The 25,057-nt window shown below is 41.5% G+C and overlaps 1 protein-coding gene across 1 annotated transcript; it reads right to left on the bottom strand.

The window, feature by feature from the left end:
- Positions 1–1,240: 1,240 nt before the first annotated feature.
- On the bottom strand, positions 1,241–24,670 carry pax3a (paired box 3a). Its single transcript, XM_037786832.1, has 9 exons — positions 23,051–24,670; positions 21,923–22,158; positions 21,037–21,166; positions 20,664–20,807; positions 10,161–10,360; positions 9,387–9,552; positions 8,196–8,413; positions 4,073–4,336; positions 1,241–2,437 (listed from the first exon to the last, which is right to left on the bottom strand). Exons 1-9 carry the CDS (start codon positions 23,133–23,135, stop codon positions 2,420–2,422), a joined length of 1,461 nt encoding a protein of 486 aa, XP_037642760.1. The 5' UTR covers positions 23,136–24,670; the 3' UTR covers positions 1,241–2,419.
- Positions 24,671–25,057: the final 387 nt, after the last annotated feature.

The raw sequence follows: 25,057 nt of genomic DNA on the forward strand, positions 1-25,057 counted from the left end.
TTGGGGTCAGAGGTTAAGTTGTCTCCAGTGTGTTGCTGCTTGACTGACACTCCGCTCCAAAGCAACCCCTTTGGCTTATTCACTCATTGTGTCTTACAAGTTGAGCACTTGTAAAAAAAAAAAAAAAAGTTTGTAGAGACTAAAGAAAATAGTGAAATGTGATCTTTCCTTGATCTTATCTGTTGGTGTTGGACACTGAGCATAAACATGCAAACACACAAATACATGCATACAAACTATTTAAACAGTGCAGTCTCATGCATACAGACTTTAAACATATACCATGAATGACATGGACAGCTGCATACCTGATCCCTAAACCTCCAGGAGAAAAGAAAACGCCAGGGAGTGATAAAAATGCACCGGTGATATCTGTAACCTTTTGAGGAGTCTGCCAACTGAGTGAACAGTGTTTACGTTTCTGTTTGGCAGTGAGAGCCGAAACCCTCCTGAACCCTGTACAGCCATGTCGGTGACTGATGTCCTGGTGTGTGACTACGGGCCGCTGTGCTTCTATAATTTACAGCAGCTCTGCTTTAGTCATTAAGGGGTGTGAAGGAGCCCCTAGGGAGCAGGAATTTGTCCAAAAGGAGTGTTTATGAAAGGGGATATATTTATGATTTAGAGCTCAAGGAGTGCGCACGAGGGTTGTGCAGCTCTCAGAGTATGTAGGTATCGTCACTATCCTGCTCATCCGGATTTAGATAGGAGGGGGGAAACAGCTGGTATGTTTAAAATGATAGGAAAGAAAGGAAAAAAAAGAAACATTCTCTAGTTTAATTGACAGTAAATCACAAAAATTAAAAAATGCCTCAAATCTTCTAATTACTTTAATTATTCATATTCCATTCATTCGGTTTCCTGTACAATTCTACACTTTTTCTAATTTAATTTGAAGGTTTAAAATTCTGGAGAATAAATATTGAGGCCTTTATTTATTTATTTATTTATTGGCCTCAGTCTAATTTTGACATGTTGAGTCTAAAAATGCTAAAAATAGATATATATTTATAAAAAAAAGTTAATATAAAACATAGTATAAAAATATAATAATATGTTAATAATATTATTAATAATAATAATAATAATAATAATAATAAAATTAGTTTATAAAATACCTACCAGGTGTAAACCTTTTTTTTTTTTTTTTTTTCACAAATGAGGACACGACCTCAGTCTTCTCAATATTAGCTACAGCCCAGGAATTAAATGTAAAATGACACTCAAAGTCACAACTTTCTACATTTTTACATAGTTTATTATAAATAGTAAATAGTGCTGTATTGTACACAAAACTTCTTACAACAAAATCATTTTACGCCAATGTAAATGTAAATTATACAAAAGAGAGAAAAAAAACATGTATAATGAACACTGTGTAAGCACTTAAGAGCACTTAATACAAAACGTACAGAAGAGACATAACACTTGAACGACACTAAATAAATAAGAAATGGAACTAATGTTTGCAAGTTCCTGGTGAAAACTAATTTAACACATGCAAAATAAAAAAAAATAAAAAATTAACTGTCAAACTGAATAATGTATTCACTGGCAGAGAATTTTTTGGCTTAATGACATCACGACTACGTTTGCTATTTTTCATCACTTGATGATTTCCCCTGATTGATCAATGCACACGACCCAAAATGAATGACATTAAAAAGAGAGGGCATATTGTTTTTTGAGGGGGGACATTTGATCCGTGTTAATTTACATCACATGAGGTATGAATGTATTGCACTTTCTTTGGGTTGCAGTGGTTTCACTATGACTCCACTCCGCCTCCATTCATGCCTTTCTGCTGGTTTTCCCGGTGTAGTCATACTTTCATCTCCAAAGTCTCGTACGAGAATCGCATCGATGTACAGTAAATATTATTTTCCTTAGAAGAACGTAGCGGCTGAGCGTTATCATCATCCGGCCTTTTGATAACCATGAGAATACGACCCTCCTCTATCAAGTTGGGCCCCCGGAGCACAGGGGCCTTCCCGAGTCCACCTCTCTGCCACTTATTACAAAAATCAAATACACAATCTTGAATGTATTTACTCCCCTTTCCCCCCCTCTTCTTTTCCTCTTTAAGCGTGGACAACGAGCCGTGCTTGGTCCTCGGAGCGTGACGTGACGCACGAGCAAAGCGATTGCCAGGTAACAGGAGAGGCTGCGCCCTTTGGTCCAAATTATTCCAGTCAACCCCCTCCATCGCCATCACTACACCTCCACCTCAACTGGTTCTCATGCTGGAGGAGAGCACCTCAACCCCTTCACCCACCCAACCGTTCTCTCTCTCTCTCTCTCTTTCGCTGTCCTCGGGGCTGGGGACGTTTGGCAAAGGCAGCGTGGTGGGGGTGTTCTCTGGCGATGAATGTCAGACTGGCCGGCCGGGAAGCCTCCTGTTCAGGCCATGTTGGGGGCTTCATATAATGAAAGGCACCTGAGGAAAGCAGGGGAAGACAGAAGGACGGTTAGAGAGACTCTTTACATTTTTATTCAGCTTCAAATCCTCCGATGGTTAACATAGCAAAAAGTGTGAGATGTGAAGTTAAATGAGAGGTGTGAAGTTGACAGGAAGGACTGTGAAAAAGAGGGAAGAGGTGTTTAAGAGCACATGAGAGCAGGTGAGAATGGAAACTGGGGTCTTAGGTTAAATAATAAAACTCTAAAAACAGGTGAAGAGCTTTGGGAATCTCCCTTAGACATTCTTTGAACCTAATGTGGTCGGTAAAACTAGCCTGAGACTGAGCCTCAGCCTGGATCTGTAGCTCTGCTCCACTGATCAATAACAACTCTAAATCTGACCTCCAGTGGGACACATGGTTCTAATCCTGGCCTGCCAAGGGCCATAATCGCCCCCTGTTAAAGAGCCCCTTACTCACACACACACATATACATGCCTGCGCTCACATAGGCCTATACACACAGACACACGCATTTCCCCAAACCCCCAAAAGCTGCATGTGGGTCTCTCCCAGGACCGGCTAAATTAATGACATCAAGATGTTGCCACTGATGGGCCGGTCAACATGTGGTAGTGTACCTCAGATCAGCCCCAGCAACACACCGCACTCTCCCCTCCCTCCTGTCAAACACGCTTTAGGAAGTGGCTCCTTTCATTTGGGGCGGCTATCTTTGTTACACAGGGGTCATTACATGGCTAGGTGCGCTACGCTGAGGGTTTGATGGGCGAGCTCATCATACGGGGTCATGAAAGGACAGCGAGTGAAAATGTGTGTTGGGGATAAGACCCGGACATGCCTCCGCATCGGGCCACGTGGATCGTGGGATGATGGTAATGTAAACTGAGGTAACCTGGCCGCTCGCACTCTCGTAACATACATGTAATTTCAGCACAACGCAGGGTGATTTGAGAAGCTCGCTCATCAGAGGGGTCCGCGCAATTAACGTGGGTTGTGAGTTAGAAATTGTAAACTAAATAGCATAGCCAGAGCAGGGCTTATAGAGGGCATTGACTTCTAATCAATTATAGTTCATTTAAATATAGAAATTAAAACCCTAAATCAGTATGAAAACACCAGATAAGTAAACACTTATGGTGCGTGTCCACAAGATCCGTCCTTTCCACGCTTCCCATTCATTGTCATTGTAAGCAGCCTGGAAATGCATGCTGGTAGCATAGCATTGCGTTTTGAGAGACGGACCGTCATGTTGGTCGCTCCTCATTTGCATAAAGTTGAGGTCTAGGTTACTTTATACAAATCAGGGGCGTCTGGCGCAACTCGCCGCCTCTGGAAACTCCCGAAAAACTTTTAAGCTTACAGATTCAGCAACTGCATGGCTTATTTCTCGCCTACAATATTTTCAGAAACACATTTCGGTGAACTATTTTCGTAATATATGAGAAAAAAAGTTTCCAAACGAGCTGCCATGTTGGTTCCGGTTCAAAAGCTGGGAACAGCAACCCATGAGTGAAAGCATTTGTCCAATAAGGTGACTAGTGCCTAGTGCTGAGTGGCAGCCCATCAAGCGTCCAATGCTGGGAAGCGAGGCAATCCCTCACGTCTAAAAACACTCCCTGTGGACACGTACAATTAATGTATTTCAAGCATACCTTGCTCTGACTGTACTGTCCATACTGGTAGGATGGATGGTGGTCCATGGCGTAGGCTGGGGTGCTGTAGGAAGGTGGGCAGTAAGACTGGGTGCTTGGCAGAGTGGGCATGCTGGTCAGGCCAGGTATAGCCTCCAAGCGCTGGGAGCCATGACAACTGGCAGCCATGCCGCCACTAGGCTCCAGGCCTCCGGTCAGCGGGGAGAGGGCAAAGTCACTCTGGGACTGATGAGGCACTCCACCTGGGTTCAACAGGCCCATTACCTGAGGGGAGAAATGGAGGGAAACTGGGTGATTAGTAGAGCTGTGTATTTGCAAGGATATGTGCGATACGATACATATCACAGGAGTTAAATAACAATATATTGTGATATATTGCAATACTGTAAGCAAGGCGATATATTGCAATATTTCAAATCTAATTTTGTCGTACAAAGAACACCATTATATGCATAAAATCTGATCAAAAAAGTTTACTTTTTATGCAATCAGAACAGTGGGATCTGTGTGTGCATTTATTACAGTCCCTGTAACATCCAAAATCATAGAACTATTTAGAGAGGACACATCTCTTTGCAAATGAAATAAAGTATTGATTGAGTTAATCTTTGCATTTAAACCATGAGTTAAAAATCCATATAGTGTTTTTGAGAATCAATACAATATCACGATATTTTCAATATTTTCTTACACCCCTAGTGATTAGAATAGAAATCACAAAGTAAATTATTAACATAACATTATAATTTAATTTACCAAAACATTTCAAAATTAAAAATACATAGCCAATGTATTCACTCAAAAAAAACATTTTTTTTGTTACACCATTCAATCAACTTTTCCACTCAGGTGGCCTAAAGTCCTCGTTCATTGTCAGATATACATTATTACTGGCTTCCCTCACACATGTGGTTTCCCTTTACTCTGCTTGACTGATTGGAAAGCTGATGGTAGCTCAAGAGTTCAATCCTTTAGCCCACTAGTGGTTTCTGTTAGAATTATCCTGTCAAATTAGAGCATATTTTTATTTTTCCTAATCATGACACTTGTGGGCTTCTAGCATTGTGTTACAAATGGAATTAATAGAAAAGAATAAAGAGTGTAAGATTTTTGGCTGACCATAATATAAGGACAATATTTAAACAATAAATTTGTTAAGCAGAATTCAAACAGATTTCTATGCGTCCACTGGTGCATTGAGTTTCTTTTCTTATCGTCTGTCTTTCCCCTCTCTCGCTTTCTCTTGATGCCCTAAAATCACCGTGTCCTTGTGAGGCCAGGGTGAAGAGGCCAAAGGGTACGTGGGAACGAGGAGCGGGGTGTGTTTGTGTATGTGTGTTAGAGCTACCTCTCCAACGTGTGGAAATTGTGTATTTAACAGTAGGTGTGTGTGTGTGTGTGTGTGTGTGTGTGTGCATGGTCGTGTGTAATATAAGCATTTTTTGCTCTGATGTCAGCGGTGTGGGGGTATCGGTGATACATCGTGAACAGCTGCATGTAGGTTTGCGTGAGAAGCAAAGTCACAAAAATGTATAAAAAGTGAAGTTAAAGAGCGGACAAGAGTTACAGGGGAAAGAGTTACAGTCCATGTAGGAGAAAATAGATTTAAAGCCAAGCGAAAAACACAACAAATACACTGAAAATAAATGGAATGAAAAGGCGTAGAATAAGTCGGAGTAATGTAAAAACAAGGGCTTTCCCAACTGACAGCCAGCTGGCACACACACATGCACACATACTGAGGCAACCTCAGGTGTCTTTAATGTACATAATTTACAGTTGGCCTGTCAGTGATCTGACCTCACACATCTGACGAACACATCAATGCAGCCCATCACCAAACCATCTCCTCCTACTGCTAAGAATGTGTGATATACTGTCTGTTGCAGACAGAGTCCATCAAAAATGTGAGTATTTATAGGTGTAAGGAGCGTGGTTTCCAGATAATACAAATTCAATTCAGTCACCCATAAATCTTCATGCTGCTTTAAAACAGCTATCCTTTGCTTAAAGCATCAGAACATTTCGTATTGAAATATATAATTAGATTATTGCTAATACAAACTTAAATATAAGGTTTTTATGGAAACCGTTTTTTGCTGGTTATCGAGCGGTGCTTTAGCCATATAACCTTACAACCTCACACATACATGTTATGGTATGTGTCTGTGAGCGCATGCCTGTGTCTATCTACACGCTCATGCATTCGCGCGCTCTCTGTCTGCAACTGAAACGGCAGCAGTTCCCGATGGTGTCTGTTTTGAGGTTGTTCCGGGGATTAGGTCTCGGGGGGGTGCAAATCCCGGCCGCTCGCTCGCTTGGTGAGAAAGGGTTCCTTTGGTATGCACCAGATCAGTGGTGAGACGCCAGAGACGCCGCACCACAGGGAAACCGCTGGGTCCAGCTTGAAGCTCCAAATACAGAACTGCTCAGACAACGATATCGCCTATCTAAAGTCAACCTTATCCATATCAAAACCCCGTGGCGCTCTAAGGTGACCATATCTGGAGTTAAATGAACCTCTGAATCTCCTGATGGATACAGTAGTAGATAAAGTAGCTTTTATGGAGCTCAGATAATTCCAGGGAGGGTTTAACACAAAAGCTGCGTAGCTATTCGAGAAAACTGAAGCTGTAAAGTTTTCCAAGTGCAGAGAGGTCTTCATCAATGTCATAGAATTTAATCAATTCTCATTTCCTCCCTCTTATTAAGTTAAAATCAGGGAATTAATTCCTATCCTCGTCTGAAATAGAGAAAACTGTATCGCAATATACATTCAAACGGCTGCAATGAATACATGAATTAAAACAAATTAGCCAACAAAGTGAGTCATTTGCATAAATTACACACTTTGTTATGAGGGGATAGATTACTTCATTCCAATCAATTAAGACACTGGAACATTATGTGATTGCTATTCCAGACTGAGAAAACATTCCAGGCCTGCCGCCGCCGTCCCCTACGCAAGATGAGACGTCCACTCTGTACGGAGCTGCCCACTGAGGTTAATGCTGAAACCATCCATGAGGCCACGGCACCTTTGGCCTCTTTATTGGAGGTAAAGTCACTCGTGACCCTGTGGGTGTGTGAACTCACACCACGGCATGCGCTCAGTTACAGGAAGGCAGCTACTGGCAGGTTTGCATACCAGTTATGTTTCAACAAATTACAAGTTAGCTCAATTAGCTAAAGTTAAAACCATCAACCACTGACACGTCATCTACGCTCTCCCCTGTATCTCTATACTTTTATCCGTCCAATGAAAATAAAAATCCCCAAAGAATAATGATTTTAAAGAAAAATGTGGCTAGTTCTTGAGGAGAAAACAACAAATTCTCGTCCATAACTAGAGCTCATATATCAAAGCAGTCAATTATACTGAGCCACAATGGTGCCACCTACCACTTTCTGACCGTGCACCCTGGCAGCCACAACAAAGATCTGCTTTTTTTCCAATATATATACATCCTCAGGCATTCACATTGTGACAAACCTGCCTGAGGCAGTTTTTTATCAGTGCCTGACAGGAGTCTGAGATTCTCTCTCATGGGAATTAGTACCCAGCATGCATTGCATGTAGGCCGGCCACCCTTTGTGGTGGTTAAAAGCTCGTTTTCCGCCTGTTAGTCCATCTTCTGGGCTGGTAGGGAGCCACTGATGGACACTGATGACTGTGTAATCGACCATAATTGTCTTTTCAGTTTTGATTTGTGTCATCGTCCGACACCCGTACATCCTTCCTCATGTCTGGTCCCTTCTTCCCTCCCCAAAGACTGACGTTTGCCACATTTTCAATTCATCAAACAACCCATCAGGATAAACAAAAATGAAAAGCTACCGTGTTTCTTAGCCTAACAAGGTTTTCATCAATGTCACTGCGGTGACACCTCCTGGGTCGCACAGGGTGTGTGTTTGTGTGTATCATTATCCTTCCATATGGCGCGTCTCATAAACACCATGAAGAACTATTAGTGTCCTGTTTCCTGGTATGATAACATATGTGTGTGGATAGGTGTGTGTGTTTGAGACAGAATTTATATGGGTATACGTGTATGTAAGCAGATATTCATAGGTTTGTGTGTTTCTATGTTGTATTTTAAGAATAATCGATGTAGAGACAAACCTGTGGTGAGAGGCTGTTGGCGATGGTGGGGTTGACGGAATTGGCGTGTCCCGTCTGGGCCACAAAGCTGTCCGAGTATCCTGAGAAGCCGTGTCGTCCAGAGGCCAGGCAGTACGCAGAGCTTCCATCCTGAGAGCCCGACGAGCCGAGCCCACTCTGGTGCACGGAGGTGGGGGGCAGAGGCTGCGGTCGGTGGACCGTACTGGGCTGCTCGGATGCTGCAGAGAATAAAACATTCTACTTAAAAATCCCATTTTGGTTTCGTCCAGAATACTTTCGCTGCTGTTATAAGATAATTCTAGATTCTGTCATCAAATTTACAAACATATTTTACAGATACAGTTTGTAGGATTTGGCGGCATCTAGTGTTATGGTTGCAGATTGCAACCAACTGAGTACCCCTCCGCTCACTCCTCCCTTTCCAAGACTGCGGTAACGTGAACTGCCGAGTGCAAAATCGTGGCAACGCCGTTCGTCTCGCTCAGAGGCGATCCTAACAATAACAACACTACTTTAGGAGCAGTGGAAGTCAGAGGGCGGCTGGCCGTACCGCGATTTTGCACTCTGCGGCTCATGTTACCGCAGTTTTAGAAGCGTGTCGGAGAACTACGGTGGCCTTCAGGTAACGTAAAAATGTAAAAGGCTCTCTCTAGAGCCAGTGTTTGGTTTGTCCATTCTGGGCTACTGTAGAAACATGCCGGAACATAGTGGACTCTGTGAAGAGGACCCACTCACTATGTAGATATGAAGGGCTGAATCTAAGCTAACGGAAACACAATGATTCTTAGTTTCAGGTGATTAAGTAAGTAATAATGTTCAACAAGTGGGTCATTGTTGTGAAATAATCCCCGACAGGTGATGCAGGACCCTGACGCAAAGCTGTACATTATCCTGCTTATTACCCGGCTACTTACTTAAGAAATCAATAATTTGACACAAAAATGGTCCTCCAGAGTCCAAAATCAGAGCAGCGTCCATAACAATGGTCTGTTATACATAGCAGAAGACCGTAAAATGCCGTAATTGACCAATCAGAATCAAGTATTCAACAAAGTCATGTAATAAACACTAATGAAAACATAGTTTCTGATGAATATTATATTTCATTTCTGCTAATAGATCCCAATGTTACACACTGTTCCATTAAAGCAGACATTTTAAGTATGTTTGGGTGTGTTCAGGTAAACCCACCTTGACCTAAAGAAGTGGGAGTGTAAGGGCTGTCGGACAGCTGATAGGGCTGCAGGCCGGACATAGCTGACGGAGGGAAACCGCCGGGGATGAGGTGGTTGAACGCCATCAGTTGATTGGCTCCTGCTTGTTTCCTCCACCGGGCTCTCCTGTTGCTGAACCACACCTGAGAGAAGAACAGAGAGAATTTATGTGTTAACCCAAAAGTTGACAGCTGTACAGTAAATGTGAGAGTGCTAGTGTGTCTGTGTGTGTGTGTGTGTGTGTGTGTGTACGTGCGAGGCCTATCTGACCCATTACAGGGAGCTGAACTGATAGAGATCTTAACATCTGGAGCATGCAGTGAAACCACAAACATTACATCTTTGTGTGCTACTGCAAGTCAATGGGTTCAGAGGGTAACAGCTGTTAAAGCCTATATTAGCACATTATCTAAGTCAGGCATCTATTTGGGGGATCTTTACATACAGCCCTTTTTATACAGTGTCTGACAAAAATAGTAAGCCGTCTTCATACACAGTGGGCGCAGTGTATCGGAGTTTATCTGTGTCCGTACATATGGAGAAGGGGGTCAGGCGTGAGGTCGAGGGTGTTGTGGGTGGGGGGGGGGGGGGACACATGTCTAATGGCTGTAAGGAATGTGTGACAACAACCCAAGGCAATTTAACGCCCACAAGACATATCCATGACAGATCGACACATTTCTCCGCTGTCGAGATTGGAATCTCGGTGACTTTGAGGTTGAAAGAGTGCGTCTGTGCATGTGTGTCTAACCTGAACTCGAGCCTCCGTCAGTTTGGCCCGCTGAGCCAGCTCCTCCCGCGTGTAGATGTCGGGGTAGTGCGTCCGTTCGAAGGCCCTCTCCAGCTCCTCCAGCTGCTCCGCTGTGAAGGTGGTCCGACTGCGACGCTGCTTCCTCTTCAGAGGCAGGCCGGGCTCTGAGTCCACGTCGGAGCCCTCGTCTGAGTGACTGGCTGGAATTGCAAAACAAACATTCAGGGGAATTAGGCTGATGCAGAATAAAACCTCTAAGATGGAACAGATTTGAGACAATAGGTTATGCTGAGTACAACAGAGCAAATTTAGATTCCTGCTCCCTTAAACCCCTCAGTGGTTCCTGAAGGGATCAAAAGCCGGAGGCTGCTTGAACATGGATTAAAGAGGACTAGATCCCTCTGGGGCATCTATTCCCTGGGACACTGTGTCTCTCCCAGTCTTAGCCATGCTGTGCGCTACGCCGATAGGGTCCCATAGTAAAGAGCAGGCGGCCTTTTCGCAGGTGCTTCTTAATCTGTTTGTTCAGTTGAGGGCAGGAGAGAGCGACTGGGTAACTGGGAGACGGACCATTGGGATCTAATTCAGCAGAAGAAGGGAATCAATGAAGGCTTGAGACTAGAGACAGAGGACTATTGCTGCCTTTCGGGGGGGAGGTTACCCATCTATTAACTAATGATTAGGCTCCACAAGCTACCGTGACAGCCTGCCATTGTCCGCCATTACATGTCTGCAATCCCCTCGTCTCTTTCTCAGTCATACGCACACTCACAAACATGCATCTGCTGCGTCTCGGCTACGGGCTTTCACTCAATGAACGCAGTCTATGACAATGTGTCAAACACAGATGGACACAAGACAGAAAGAGTTGGAATCCACTCCCAAATCCACCCCAGAGGGACCTCATGATGAAGGTTCACTGCACCTTTTCGACACTCAGACTATATGCAGCCAACACCTAAGCTAAGAGAGAGAAAATAAGAGAGAGAGAGACAGGTGTAAGCAACAGAAAAAAGGCTTCAGCAGAAGGACTGAAGCTCGTCTGTTTTCCCCCAGACTGCTCATTCTCCTTCTGCCCTCCAGATTTAAAGCTTTAATTAAAAAAGTGCCAAGTCAGACATGGAAGGGGGGGAGGTAGCAGGGATCTCCCCTTGCCTCTGGAGCCTCTGGAGCCAAGCAGGAAATGTTTGTGCCGGTTGCCAGTGTGTGTCTGACCAGGCATTACACACGGATTTGCTCCCTGGGAATGCTGCTGTGCTCCGGGCCGCCAGCACACAAGATTCTGATGCTGAGAAGAGCTCTTTATTACATTTGAACCGAGGGCGCCACGCTGGCATAAAGTCTCACAGAGGATTGGCTGGATGCTTTAGACACTCCTGGAACGTGCACAGTGAGTTTGGGATGTGGTTTGTTTAGGTTAAGGATGTGGCCTGAGACCAGATTTTATAGCGCAACAGGCATAAGGAGAAGGCCACACAGCATGAGCACTTGATACCTTTCCTACTTTAAACATCAATATTGTATGGATTATGAGTGAAACTTTTCATTAATCAGCACGTAAACAACACTGAAGCAGAAGACGAGAAATAGTAACATGCAATGTCATTACCATTTTAATGACGGAGGAGCAGGGAAAGAAAGAAAGAAAAAAGAACCAATGACGGCGCAGAAACTAAAAGATTCCTGAGGGAGGGAAGGAGAGCTCATAAAACTGCTCAGAGGAGAAAGCTCCCCATTGGCACTGTAACTCATGTTAACTGCAGGGTGGGGGTGGATCTCTCCTCCTTTATTTCTGTCTTTCCCTCTCTTTTTCCCCTCCCTGTTTTTATTATTAGTAACTACAGAGAAAACACTCCGTCACAGACTCTCCCTTAATGGCAAATGACATTGTTGCTTTTGTCATCCTCTGGCTCGCACTTTCTCTTTTGCTCTCTTCCTCTCTCACTCGCTGTCTTCTTTTTTTTTTTTGGAAGTGATGAAGCCAAGCCTTTGTATCTTAGCAGGGAAAAGCCTGTGGCAGGCCTCTGTTGGACCGATTACCACGCTCCATCTGTAGGAGCCATCAGGGACGCCCGGGCCCGCATTCAGGGGTCTGTCACCTGCCCAGCAGGGGAGTGTAGGGGGGGGCTGTAGGGTGAGATGGGGGCTGTAAGGCCAGGGGCTGAGTGGGGGAATGAAGGGGTGGGAGGGAGAAGGGGGGGCACAAAGGGGTCCAGAGAAGGGCCATGGAGGGGCACAGCAGGGGAGCACCCCTTCATCCCCTCCCTCCAGGGCCTGAGGGGCAGAGAGCCGGGGGGATGGGGGAGTTGAAGAGGTTGACACGGAGAGGAGGCTGAAGGCACCTGAAGAAGATGCTGGGGAAGGGGTGCGGGGTGCCAAGCTAAGGAGAACGGGAGGGGGGGTGTGGGGGGGTGCTGGTCATTCATAAAAGCAGGACCTGTCCCTTCCATCTCATCCATTCACTCCGCTCCTCTCTTTTCTGTGTGCTCACCCGTCGCCGCATCCACATCTTTGACGTCTTCAAACAAGGCTGCCGTGGATCGATTTTAAGGCACGCCGACGCAGAAGCGGACTCAAGAGAGGGCTGTTCCCACACATTCCCCGCGACAAACGTTCAGAAGAGGATACTAAAACACACAAAGGGAGGCCTCGACCTCCTTACTTAAACACCCAAATCAAATTTTACGCTGCAGCTAAAGCACTAGGGAGCTGAAAATATTCCATAGCCGCTCACAGTTTGGCTGTGGCCCTGACAAGAATCTTAATAGAAAGATAGATTATTATCCCTCAAGCGGAAATTGGGGCTGCTGGGGAGTTATCCATAAAACAGACATTTCAAAACACAGTAATGTGTAGTTTAATAAACTAATAACAAGCCAGTTTAGATAGTAGATTAGATGGTGGATGATTTATTTAACATAGTTTGGAGGGTATAGCAACAGTTTTGTGGAGTGCAACAAGTGAATTCAACAGGTTCCTTTCCCTGATCAGAGACTCTTAAATGAAATCTAACACATAAAGTACACACACTCAAAGATCAGCAGGAAACGGACAGCGCTACAGACCGACCACTTGACGTAAACAGAACCATTTATTGATCAAGAGAGGAGACTGACAGGCTGGGAAGATAAACTCAAGAGGGTCACAGATGTGAACTTCAGGAACGTCCAGTCCCATTAGCTTCACCTGCGCCAGCAACTCTGCCTCTATAACAGGCCAAAAAAAAACCCAAGTGAGGATTCCAACTGCGAGAATAAAGACTGCTCTTGTTTACTGCATAGTCTACATCAGCCAAGACTCGCCTTGCCAAGCATTCACCCCCCCCTTCCCATCCGTTCCAGTGATGTTAATATGAAGAGACATGCACAGACGCACACATCCATGTACTTGCACACAAATTCACAACTGAAATGAAATGGTGAAAAAATGAATGGAGGTGGAAGGAGTGACAGAAAGTGTAAGAGAGAATCAGAATAGGTATTAAAGGAAGGGATAGAAGCAAGCGATTGGGAGAAAGAATGAAAGGAAGGGGATGGGATGAAGTGAGAAAGAGAAAGAGAAGCGGAGCATATGGGGCAGTTTATAGCCTCGTGTTGGTAGGGGCTGGCTAGCCCTTCCTCCAGGGGCTGTTAATAGAGAAGGTAATTGAGCTGGTGACATGTGTTCGCAACACAAAACAAAGGGCAGAAGAGACAAATGAACTAGTTATTTGCCCAGGGAAGTAGATCTGGCCCTTTCAGGCCACGGAGCATGGTGCGAGTGGGCCACTGAATAAAATAGTGGCACGCCACATAGAGCCAGATCGAGCAGATGCACTGGAGGAAAAGAATAGTTAACTGACAGCTTATGGGCTCAGCTGGGGTTAACAGTTAAGGGAAAAATGGGAGTGAGTGGGCTGCTCACTTGACTTGCTAAAGAGCCCCCAGGATCCCGCAGCTGCCTGGGAAAAGAGAGGGGGTGGTGGGGGGCAGATAGAGAGAAAGAACGATGATGATGTGATGGACAGAAAAAAATGGAGTGAATAAGCGCAGGAGGTTGGCACTTAACGGACAAAGAAGGAGCTGGCGATATGACTTTGAAAGATGTATCTCAGTCTAATATTGGTGAGGTGACAAAAAATCCACAAATGGCCCTTCATGGCTATTATCTGTGCCCAGTGTGCGGTGGTTATTATTTAGTTCCACCGTGGTGCAGTTAGGTGACAGTTTCACGGTGGCATTTCCACCCTCGGGGCACGGACAAAGCAACGGCAGAGAAACCCCACGCGGGGACAAAGCAACAGGCCAGTCTGCCGCACGTTCCAGTCAAACGGAGACACTAACCAGCAGAGCTCCGACTCAGCCCGGCCTCGTTTAGGCCAGACAGACTCAGAATAACCAGCTCTCCAAACAAGCAAAGACCTGCACTTGAATTTACACCACAGATCAGAGCCTATATACATCTTAAAGGTCCCATATTATGCTCATTTTCAAGATTATACTTGTATTTTGTGTTTCTACTAGAACATGTTTACATGCTGTACTGTTCAAAAAAACCTTTATTTTCCTCATACTGTCAGCCTGAATATGCCTGTAATTACCCTCTGTCTGAAACTCTCCGTTTTAGCGCATTTTGATGGAATTGCAACGGAATTGCAACAGAATTGCATTGCTAGGCAACAGCTTGGGTCCATGTGTACTTCCTGTCAGCTGATGACATTCACATACACTGCAACCAGGAATAAACTGGGACACATTAAGAATGTTTACGTTTAAAATTGTGTCAAGGGTTTAAATATTGTATATTCGTGACATCACGAATGGGCAGAAATCCTGACAGCTTGTTTCAAAAGCAGAGTTTCTGAATACGGGCTGTGTGTATTTCCCTGTGGATTGAGTGTTGCGATACTTTCACAGTATTTATATAGGACTTAAGCCTGCTTTATAATAAAAAAAACATGGAAATCTCACTTTTTTATAATATGGGACCTTTAAAGTGAAGGTTATATACCGCTGATTCACTGATCTGACTTAAGGGAGTCGGCCGGTTTTCATCTTTTCCCAAACATTATTGTAACCTCCTTTTCCTGGGGCCTGATAGTTTTAACAGTGAAGTGACCCTAAGTTAGCCCCCTGACCTTTTCACACCTACTGCACAGCGCTGCGGTTGAAGACGGCCTCACCGCTGACCCTGCTACAAAACTTCACAACAGAGGGAGAAGCCATCCTCACATTCCATGCTTTCTTTTTAAACCTTACAGTCATGCATTAAAAGGGTTTATTTCTATTGGTTTTATGAGCTTTGCGTGCACATTTTTCTACTTTTATTGTCGTTTTAATGCCTGCGCTGTGCTTGGACAAAATGTAGGAAATAAATGCATTATATTTTCAAAATATCTTACATCCTAAATTTCTGTTCTTTTTTTTAGTGGATTTCTTTGTTCCGAGAGGGGAAAAAAGACATTAATCAAAACAGAAACAGAGGTGTGCTGGCGTGTCCATAATGTGCAATGTGCTGGACGAAACAGCTCCACAAAAACTAGAGGCTAAACAAAGTTAAGTGATTGACAACGCTGTCTGGCTTTACTCAATTAACTATCCCATTGTGCTCCTCTTTGCCGAGTCCCCTAGCCCCCGACCCTTTTCTCTTCACACTCCTTTATCCTCCCCATCACAGAGTTTTGCTTGGCTAATACTTCCAAGGAAATAGAGAGCTCCTTTTTCTACTGGGGCTCCTCTCCTTGACCTTCCATTGCTCGCCGCTTCTCTTTCAGTCACTTCACAGTGTCTCTGGGGTTAGTGGGGAGAATGAGGAGAGTACATCAGCGCCGAGGGGCCGGCTCGGGGCAGGACCTCGGCCCATTACTTCAAAGTTGGCCTGCATTCATTAATTGTCCTTTGAATTAATATTGGAGGATCACAATGCAGGGTGCCAACAGAGAAAGAGGCTTTAATGAAGCATAGAGTCTGCATTCAGTTGCAGATCAGCCAGTGTGGATTTTTTCTTTCTTTTTTCAGAGAAAGAAGGAGCCTTGAAAGTCATGCCAACACTGAACGTAAAAGTATTTATATTTGAGAAGGGTGACAGAGATCGATCTATCTATTTTGGGTTGTTTTCCCCTAACAGTCTCCTGGGCTAAACTAGCATTATAAGCACTTATTAACACAGGAAAACATAGAGTGAAGCCCACACATAAAATTCTCCATTATCCAGCCCTGAGCGGAAAATGGAAACGTGGCTGTAGCAGACATTCCTCTGGTCGCATCGAGGCCTTTTGCCTCCTCTAAACCTCCAATCTTTAACTCGATTCACCATGGCAAATCAAAGACCCCCTCACATAGACAACACAAGTTGCAGAAATTCAACTATCTATCTCTCGGTTTTGCTGCTCGGATGCTTTTGCTCCCTGTGTGTGAGAGACACACACACTCTTAGATGTCTCACGAGAATATAAGTTATGAAACTTTAAAATTGGATTAGATGTCTCGGATGTGCAGATGGAAGTCTGCTACCGTCGTCATTTTCCCCCCTTCGGAATATATTACAAACACATTTTATATGCTTTCAAAATATGGTAAACTCTCAAAACACAAATATGATCTTTCTGCTCTCCTATTACTTTTCCCTCACTCGAAATCCATGCCAAAGTCACGGGGAGCCAGTAACCCAGTTTATTTACACAAACAAAGTCCTACTCAGCTCCTCTGACAAAAGCAGCTAAATCTTTCATGTTTTGTCAGCACTTGATTCCTCCTGTCCCTCTGGCTATTTGCCTGCCTCCGGACAATGGAGGCAGGAGAATGGCAGCAGATTGTTGGAATGCACCTCAATGAAACCAATTATTACATGTTGACTGCGTTCACCATGGCAGATTTGAAAGAACTGGGCTCATTCAATTTGGCACCGCAGGATTCCCTTTAAAGAAAAGTTATCCCTTTGACTGTTTGTATTTCTGAGCTTTCTTTTTTTCTTCTTCTTCTTTCTCCCTTTCACCCCCACTGCCATAAATGGATCCTGCGAGAGTGGCTGCTCCTCTTTCATGACTTTGGTTACTTTAATTAGTTAAATGAGGCTAAAGTGCTAACAGTAATAAATAGAGGAAAGGATGCTATCTATTAATTCACCGCCACTCACGGCAAAAAAAAAACAAATTCTTGGCCCTGTTGCATTATCCAATCAAAATGATATACCAGAGTTGGATATATACTCCTGCTTTATGTGCAAATGTGATAAATGGCAGGAATAATTCTTCTCAAGCTTGCAGCTCAACCATGCATGCTGTTTAAACCTCCATAACTCAACAGTTAAAGGAGATGTAAACAAGTTAGCATCAGATTCATCCCAGCAAGCATCCTTTTTCCCACAATGCTCCAGCCTGCTAATGCCATGCAGACCCGAGGCTGCCCAGTATATACTTTATTCAACAAACCTTAGCACTCCTTTTCCCAGACAAATAAATCTAAATGAGTCAGCTTTGATCTTAGCACTCAAGGAAAGCCAACAATAGTGGCGGAGGAGAAAGGGGCAGAGAGCAACAGGCCTCTCTCCGCCACAACAATAGCCTCTGCAAACACCTACTTAATCAATATTTGGCCAGAAGACACTCTTCTCAGTCCCCAAAACCACCCTTTTCACATTCTAATGAAGAGCTATAAAAGAGGAAAAACAACAACTACTTCCACAAAGAGACACAAGAATGAAATAGTGCTGTTCTGTATATCAATGGGGGGGAAAGTGCCTCAGAGCTGTTTGCATGTAGGATGTCACCTATTTTATGTAAATGTTATTTGTTTTCTTTCACAAAATTCATACCAGCCTAAAAGTAATAATCACAAGATATTTCAACATTTTTTTTCCCTCATTGTTGTATCAAACAGGGAGGGGGGTTATAATTTAAGAGGAAAATTGAATTTTAAAAAGCATTGTGTTCGTACAACAAAGAAGAGTATGTGTATTTCAGTCTGTGGGGTGGATGTGTGGAATGGGTTAGGTGATGCTGTTCATATATTTAATTTGGGATGTAAATAAATCTGGGATAGTTTATATATTATATTATATTATCATTCTATGATATATGAGTTATTAGAGGAGAAGTGAGAAAGGGGTAGAAGTTTTACTTCTACTTACTCCTTTTCGGACACTATTACTCTTGTTTTGTTTGTTATTATTTTGTATCTGTTTTATTTATTTTATGTTCGAAATAAAGTATTTCATTCATTCATTCATTCATTCAAACACACTCCTCAAGACTTAGCCTATTAAACAGTTTAAAGAGGGTGATCAACAAAAGGTGCAGCAAATCAGATTAATTTAAGAAGCCAGGATGCATCCTACTTCATTGATTCATCTGATTATTTATTTACTTTTTTTTTTGCAGTAATGAGTTTTAAAAGTTTAGAGAAGTCAACTGCCTGATCCGTAAATTGGAGATGCGTCTGGTCTGGAAGAGAGAGAGAGGGAAGTGCCCGCAGATACTGCATGAATGTGTGCGCCCTAGGCGGAAAGGAAAGGGGCGGACTCTGTCATGAGATGAAAGTGGAGAGAAATAAAAGGTTTGGATTTAATCTAGTGGAGAGAAGAAGAGAAGAGAAGGGGTTTCCCTGCGCTCACTGGCTGAAGAAGGCGTCACGCTCAGTGCGCAAAGACTGTGACAAAAAAAAGCTTCGTGCGTAAAAGTAACGGTACCGTTCAATTTGATAACGCGAGGCCATGGCGTGGATTTAACACATTGCAGGCAAAAAAATCACCTAAATGCGTTAACTTTTTCTTTTTCTGTTATCATATCTTAAAATTGAAAAACAAAAATCTAAACAAACTTACAACAATTGATATACTTTTAAGAATTTCCCAGTAAAATAACAGTAAAGAACTGGCAGCAGGGTTGCCTTTATGTTACTGTAAAATTAACATTATTATACTGTCGCTGAAATTTACAGCTTTGTACTGATAATGAAAAATACAGTTTGAACTGTTTTTTTTATTAATTTCACAGTATTTGACAGTTAATTTACTGTTTAAAGATACATTATATAGCTGTTTTTCACCTTTCTTTTACATTATCTTACTGATTTGTTTTAATGCACTATGTAGGTTGTATTTTTTACATACATTTTAATAAACATTGTTTTTGCCTAGATGAATAGACTTAGCAGGTTACAGACATAGGAATAGTCACACAAAATACAATTAAAGGCACTTGTTAGGAAAAAGGCTATAATAGACTTGTTGACACTTTTCCAAAAATGTGTGTCTATATCTGGCTACAAGCACAGAATGCAAACCAGAACAACATGTGAGTGAAGAACAATAAAGCTAATTCACTGATTTTACAATCATGTACAATGTACAAGCCTCACATGTTCAGATCAGGTCCCAGAATTAAAAAAAAAATACTGCATGAAACTGTTACTGATGATACTTTAGACAGTTGATCAGCAGTAAAGTGCTGTTTTTTAAGAATGCAGTTAAAAAACGGCCTATCAGCGTAATTTAACAGGTTTTCTTTTGTATTAACAGTAAAACACTGTTTTTTTTTAGCAATAACAGGTTAATACTGTTGAAATCCTGCTGTAAATTAACAGCAATTGTTTACAGTGTATAGGGAATGAATCTGCGCGTCATTCCATGATATTCCCAAAACACCACCACATGCTTCCAGAGGTCTAGTCATCAATAATTAACTATTATGTCTCCAACAGCAACCTCTCCTTCTGCAGCAACACTCCTCAGACTCCAACAGGTCGTAAATCAACAGGTGTTTGCCTCAAGTTTTTTTTACTAAATGACAAATCTATAAACAGTTTTGGGTAAAAAAAAAAGCCCCCAAATTGGCACTTTATTTTGGAGCAGTCTATAAAGCAGGTCGCACCGAGGCCTATTGGTGTCCCTGAATAATTCATCGCTCATTGCGGGTTCATAATGTCTTCTCCCGGCCTTTTGTCAGCGCAGTTTTCTCTCCCTTTTCTTTCCCCATTTTGAAAGGCTCTGGCGTCTTTTTGTACACCACTGAGCCGCTCACTGGAGTTTGGCTTTTGTGCTCGTCAAACTGAGGTGTGAGTCTCAATGGACTCTGTCTGCTTTGTCCCATGAAGTTCATCCTCAAGTGTCCGATTGTGTGTATTAAAAAAAAAAAAAAAAAAAAAAAAGTTTCTCAGGCTTGGAAGTTAGACAAATGTTTGATTATCCCCCCCAAAAAAAATCTGTGCACATTTGTTAAATCTCAGAAGCCTAAACGCGTGCGTAAACACTTTCTGTGCAGGTTGATGTGATCATTCCTCTATGATTAATTACATATTTATAATTACTATTTAAATGAGTGCGTTGCCAGTTATTTTGATTATTTTTTTTATTGTTATTATTATCATTATTATTATTTAAAAAAAAATTCTGTCTAAGCTGATTCAGACAATCAAAAAGCATCCATCCAACCAACCAGATCAGGAAAACTGTCGTTCATTCAGTTTGCCACGTTTTTTTACATTGTAAAGCACACAGCGATTATATGAAATGATAATGCTAACTTACATCTGTCTCCCAGAATGCCATCGATGCTGTGTTTTGTCCGCGGTTCGTTTTCCTCCATCTCTCTCTTCACCACTTCATCATCCTCCTCTTCATCATCACCGCCTCCGCCGAATTTAGACCTCATGATGCGACTGATGGCGCTCACTTAGAAAAAAGGATATAAAATAATAATATTAAATATATTTATATATTTAATATTTTTAAAATATATTGAAAATATGTTATATTTAAATATGTATTTAAAATAAAAATATTAAAATTAATTTTGTCTAATTATAACAGGTTTTTTATTATGAAATATACGCCAATTATTTTCACATCATGCCTGGTGTTTTTTTTAATACATTGCAGCTCCAGAAAGTGTCTCCTATACCTGAGGGAACATTGTTCCTGTCGCAGACTCCATCTTTCAGTAACTTGTCCCTGATCTCCCAGCTGAACATGCCCGGGTTTTCTCTCTTGTACTCTTCGATTTTCTTGTCCACCTCTGGAGAGGCGGTTTGCTTCAATGGGGGGAAGGAAAGAAGGAGTTTGTCACTTTTTTTTTATAGATTCAAGGTCTCTCCAAAAAGTTTGATTATAAGTTGCCACATTTAAGAATTTGGGTGGATAGATAGATAGATAGATAGATAGATAGATAGATAGATAGATAGATAGTAACTTTATTGATCCCGAAGGAAATTCAAGTTTCCAACATCACAGTTCCATAGTGCAAAACATGTTAGTAAAAAGGCAGTAAAAAAAAGTTAGTAGTGCAAAAATACAAAGTACAAAAAAATATACCAGACTGTTAAAATGCATAATATGCAAAATACAGAGTTGTGATGCAGTAATTCAAAACATTATTTAACTTAGAAGAGGATCTTAAAAGTCAAACTTGTTCACGTTGTAATATAATCAGCTTTTCTTTTTTTTTTTTTTTTATTTAGCCTATGTGTTTCACATCCAAACAGTGTGGGGGTTGTAAACTTTTAAAATGAGATTTTACAGAGTAGAAAAGTTGGAATTTTAAATCACATATCAACATGGTTCTTCTCTAAAATTACCACTGAAATTCATATAAATTGTCTGTCTTTCTTAACATTATGTGAAATGACGTTTAGAAACTTGTAGCCTATAATACAAGATTAAAGTCTTTAATAATAATAATATTTTTGCAGGTTTAAAACTTTTCAGAATTTGAGTTTTTCAGCATTGAACTGAATTTCAAATCTGTCTTTCTTCACATTATGTGAAATTACCATAACATCATCTCTCACCTTTGGCTTGCTGCCTCCGATGGCCCCCGGCCTGATGGAGCCGGTCTCCTGGTACCGGCACAGGATCTTGGAGACGCAGCCGTGGGAGACGCGCAGCTGACGGGAGATGACGCACGGCCGGACACCGTGATGCGCCATCTCCACGATTTTATGTCGGATGTGGTTGGGGAGAGGTCTGCCGTTTATGAAGACACCACCGAGCTGGTTGACCCGACCCTGTCCCAACGGAGTGGACACTGCACAGCAGGTCAGGTTGTTAGTTGAACACTCAATAACTTGTAGACTAAACAATGTGTGCTGCCTTTTGGTTTAAATATTCAAAAATGATTTGTAGTGATGAGAAACAACTTATCCTGATAATACCTGTTGGATATCATGCACAAGCAGTTACACTTTGCAATCAAATATGGAAAATCAAATACCTAATTTGTTAAAAATGAATGTCCTTCATCTAAGAGGCTAAATATTCAGCCTTAAAAAAATCAATTTGTCTTAAAAGAAATAGAACATTTCTGCAAGTGGGCATGAGAAAAAATATTTTTTCTTTCCAACCATTGTCAATCATGTCTCTCCCAATTAATGTGATAGTGTGAGACATGATAATACATTACAAAATAAATAAATTAAATTGAAATTAAAAAAAGCACATCTTGTTGACACTGGAAAAATAAAGACCAGACTTAATCCTTTTGTTTTGTTAAAAAATGACATTCAAAACATTATTTAACTTAGAAGATAGGATCTTAAAGTCAAACGTGTTCACGTTGTAATATAATCAGCTTTGCTTTGTTTTTATTATTTAGCCTATATTGTGTTTCACATCCAAACAGTGTGGGGGTTGTAAACTTTTAAAAATGAGATTTTACAGAGTAAAAAACTTGGAATTTAAACCACATATCAACATCTTTAAAATTACCACTGAATTTCATATAAATTGTCTGTCTTTCTTCACATTATGTGAAATGACATTTAAAACTTTTGAATCCTATAATACAAGATTAAAGAAGTCGTTCATAATAATAATATTATTTGCATGTTTAAAACTTTTTGCAGAAGTTGAGTTTTGCAGCATTGCAGAAGTTAATCGGTTGTGAGCAGCAACTGGTGGTGGTGGTGGTGGTGTCTTACCTTCCAGAGAGTATCCTCCTCGCGGGTAGTTCTGGTGGGGAGTCGGTCTCATCATCCTCTGTAAACCTCCTGTAAGCGCTGTCATGATCCCTGACTCTCTGTCAGGTAACACTTGAAACGAAGCTGCCTTTTCTTTGTCGCTTTTAATCCCACAAAACACCCTTTTTGTTTGTTTATCTCGCACTTCACTACGGACGCCTGCTTTTTCCTTCAGTAACAGGTTGCAAGAAGAAGAAGACGATGAAGTGTTGCTGACTGGTATCCAGTGAGTTGATGTGAGCTGAGGTGAGACTTTTTAAATCAAAGAGCAGGTCTCTAACAAGTCCTGCGAGCATTTGGGAGGATTTGGTTTTGAGAGGATGGATGGAAAGTCAAACATTTTATCTGTGGTCGCTGTCCTCCTCTGAGTCCGCGCTAAGCCTCCTGATTGGTCAGAGACCCGGACGTTGGGAGGCTGGAGGAGCTCTCTGATTGGACAGCTGGGAGCTCCCCTTCTGTCTGCATTGACCTCACGAGGTCACTTTATTATGGTGTCGCAAGCTTCTGCTGCTGCTGCTGCGTGAAACTTTTACACTAAAGTGCACAACTTTGATTAAATAAATAACTGCCTGGGTGAAGATATATATGATTATATTATTCAGTATGATGCCCTGTAATCATTGTATAGGTGCAGGTATCAGGACATTGGAAAGTTTAATGATGTACGAAGATGTAAAGAAAACAGTGCATGTTGAATTACATAAAGTATAAAAAAAATAACAAATTACTACCGCATGTTAGAAAATATGAAAAACAGGGACAGACTTGGGCTACTGCATATTCAATATTTCCCTTATTTAAACATATTAAGAAAAAAGAGTCTTGTTATTGACATTTTTATCACAAATTGCAGTTGTAGTTCGTTAAAGTTGTTGTTTTTATTAGCCTATGTGTTTATCATTATTATTATTATTATTATAAACATTTACTTTAAAAATGACAAATGGAATGAAATATTTTTTTTAATATATTTTTTTAGACTTAAAAGAGATCAGCGGTCAGGATTTTATTTCCAATTATATTTGTTGTAGAGCAGAGAGAAGGCATGTCCATGTGAAATAGCTACTGAGCACCCCATTAACTACAGTATGTGCCGCATCCCATGTGCTCGCTATGCGAACTCATTTTTGCGAAGAAAGGCAGCAGCAGCAGCAGCACGTGGGAAAATGTTCACCATCGACTTCAATTTTAATTAGTCTGCAACAGGGAATATTATAATAGCATTTAACGGTTATTTAAATGACCCATATCAACCGTGTTGTAGAATAAAGTATGACATCCTGAAGTTCTTCTCATACATTTTTGTTATTATTATTATTATTATTATTATTATTATTATTATTATAGCTATTAATGATCAACCCCATTTGTTGTTATTGCAACAGTTGTACTGTATATTCAGTTGCTGTGAATGAGTGAAAAAGCTTTGTATAATGTGTTACTTTTGTAAATGCACCATGAATGGCATATATCCCCCAGGCCATCAGACTTTTAAATAGATAATTCATTCGAAACATTCTCACACAAAAATATATCTTATACTGTATATATTCTTAATATATATGTTCTTAATATGCCTGTATATGTTCTTAATATACCCTTGTACAAAGTATTTCCTTTTATAATTGTAATGTAATTGTAATGTAAATGTAATATAACTTATTATTTTAATGGAGCTTCCCAGCAAAAAGTATTTCACACGTTGTACCTGTACAACCGGCGTGACAATAAACATCTTGAATCTTGAATATGATGCTAACTATTTAATTTTTTTTTTGTTATGATTGGTTTGCATAAGGTGTTCTTTATTTTATATACTGAAAAGTCCATTCGGGCAACATACAGTGGTTAATTTTTTCTTTAACCACCAAAAGTGGAAGACATAACAACACACACAATGGAGGTCAGGAGAGAGAGAGAGAGAGAGAGAGAGAGACAGAGAGAGAGAGAGAGAGAGTGAGAGAGAGA

Source organism: Sebastes umbrosus, chromosome 12 (assembly GCF_015220745.1).
Source record: "Sebastes umbrosus isolate fSebUmb1 chromosome 12, fSebUmb1.pri, whole genome shotgun sequence".
Classification (NCBI taxonomy): domain Eukaryota; kingdom Metazoa; phylum Chordata; class Actinopteri; order Perciformes; family Sebastidae; genus Sebastes; species Sebastes umbrosus.

Bases quoted from the DNA above. Each gene is read 5' to 3' on its own strand.
- pax3a (XM_037786832.1), bottom strand. From the start codon at position 23,135: ATGACAGCGCTTACAGGAGGTTTACAGAGGATGATGAGACCGACTCCC. The intron at 22,159-23,050 runs GTAAGACACCAC...CCTGCTGTGCAG, and splicing joins AGGAGGATACTCTCTGGAAG to TGTCCACTCCGTTGGGACAG. The intron at 8,414-9,386 runs GTGGGTTTACCT...TATTCTCTGCAG, and splicing joins TCCCACTTCTTTAGGTCAAG to CATCCGAGCAGCCCAGTACG.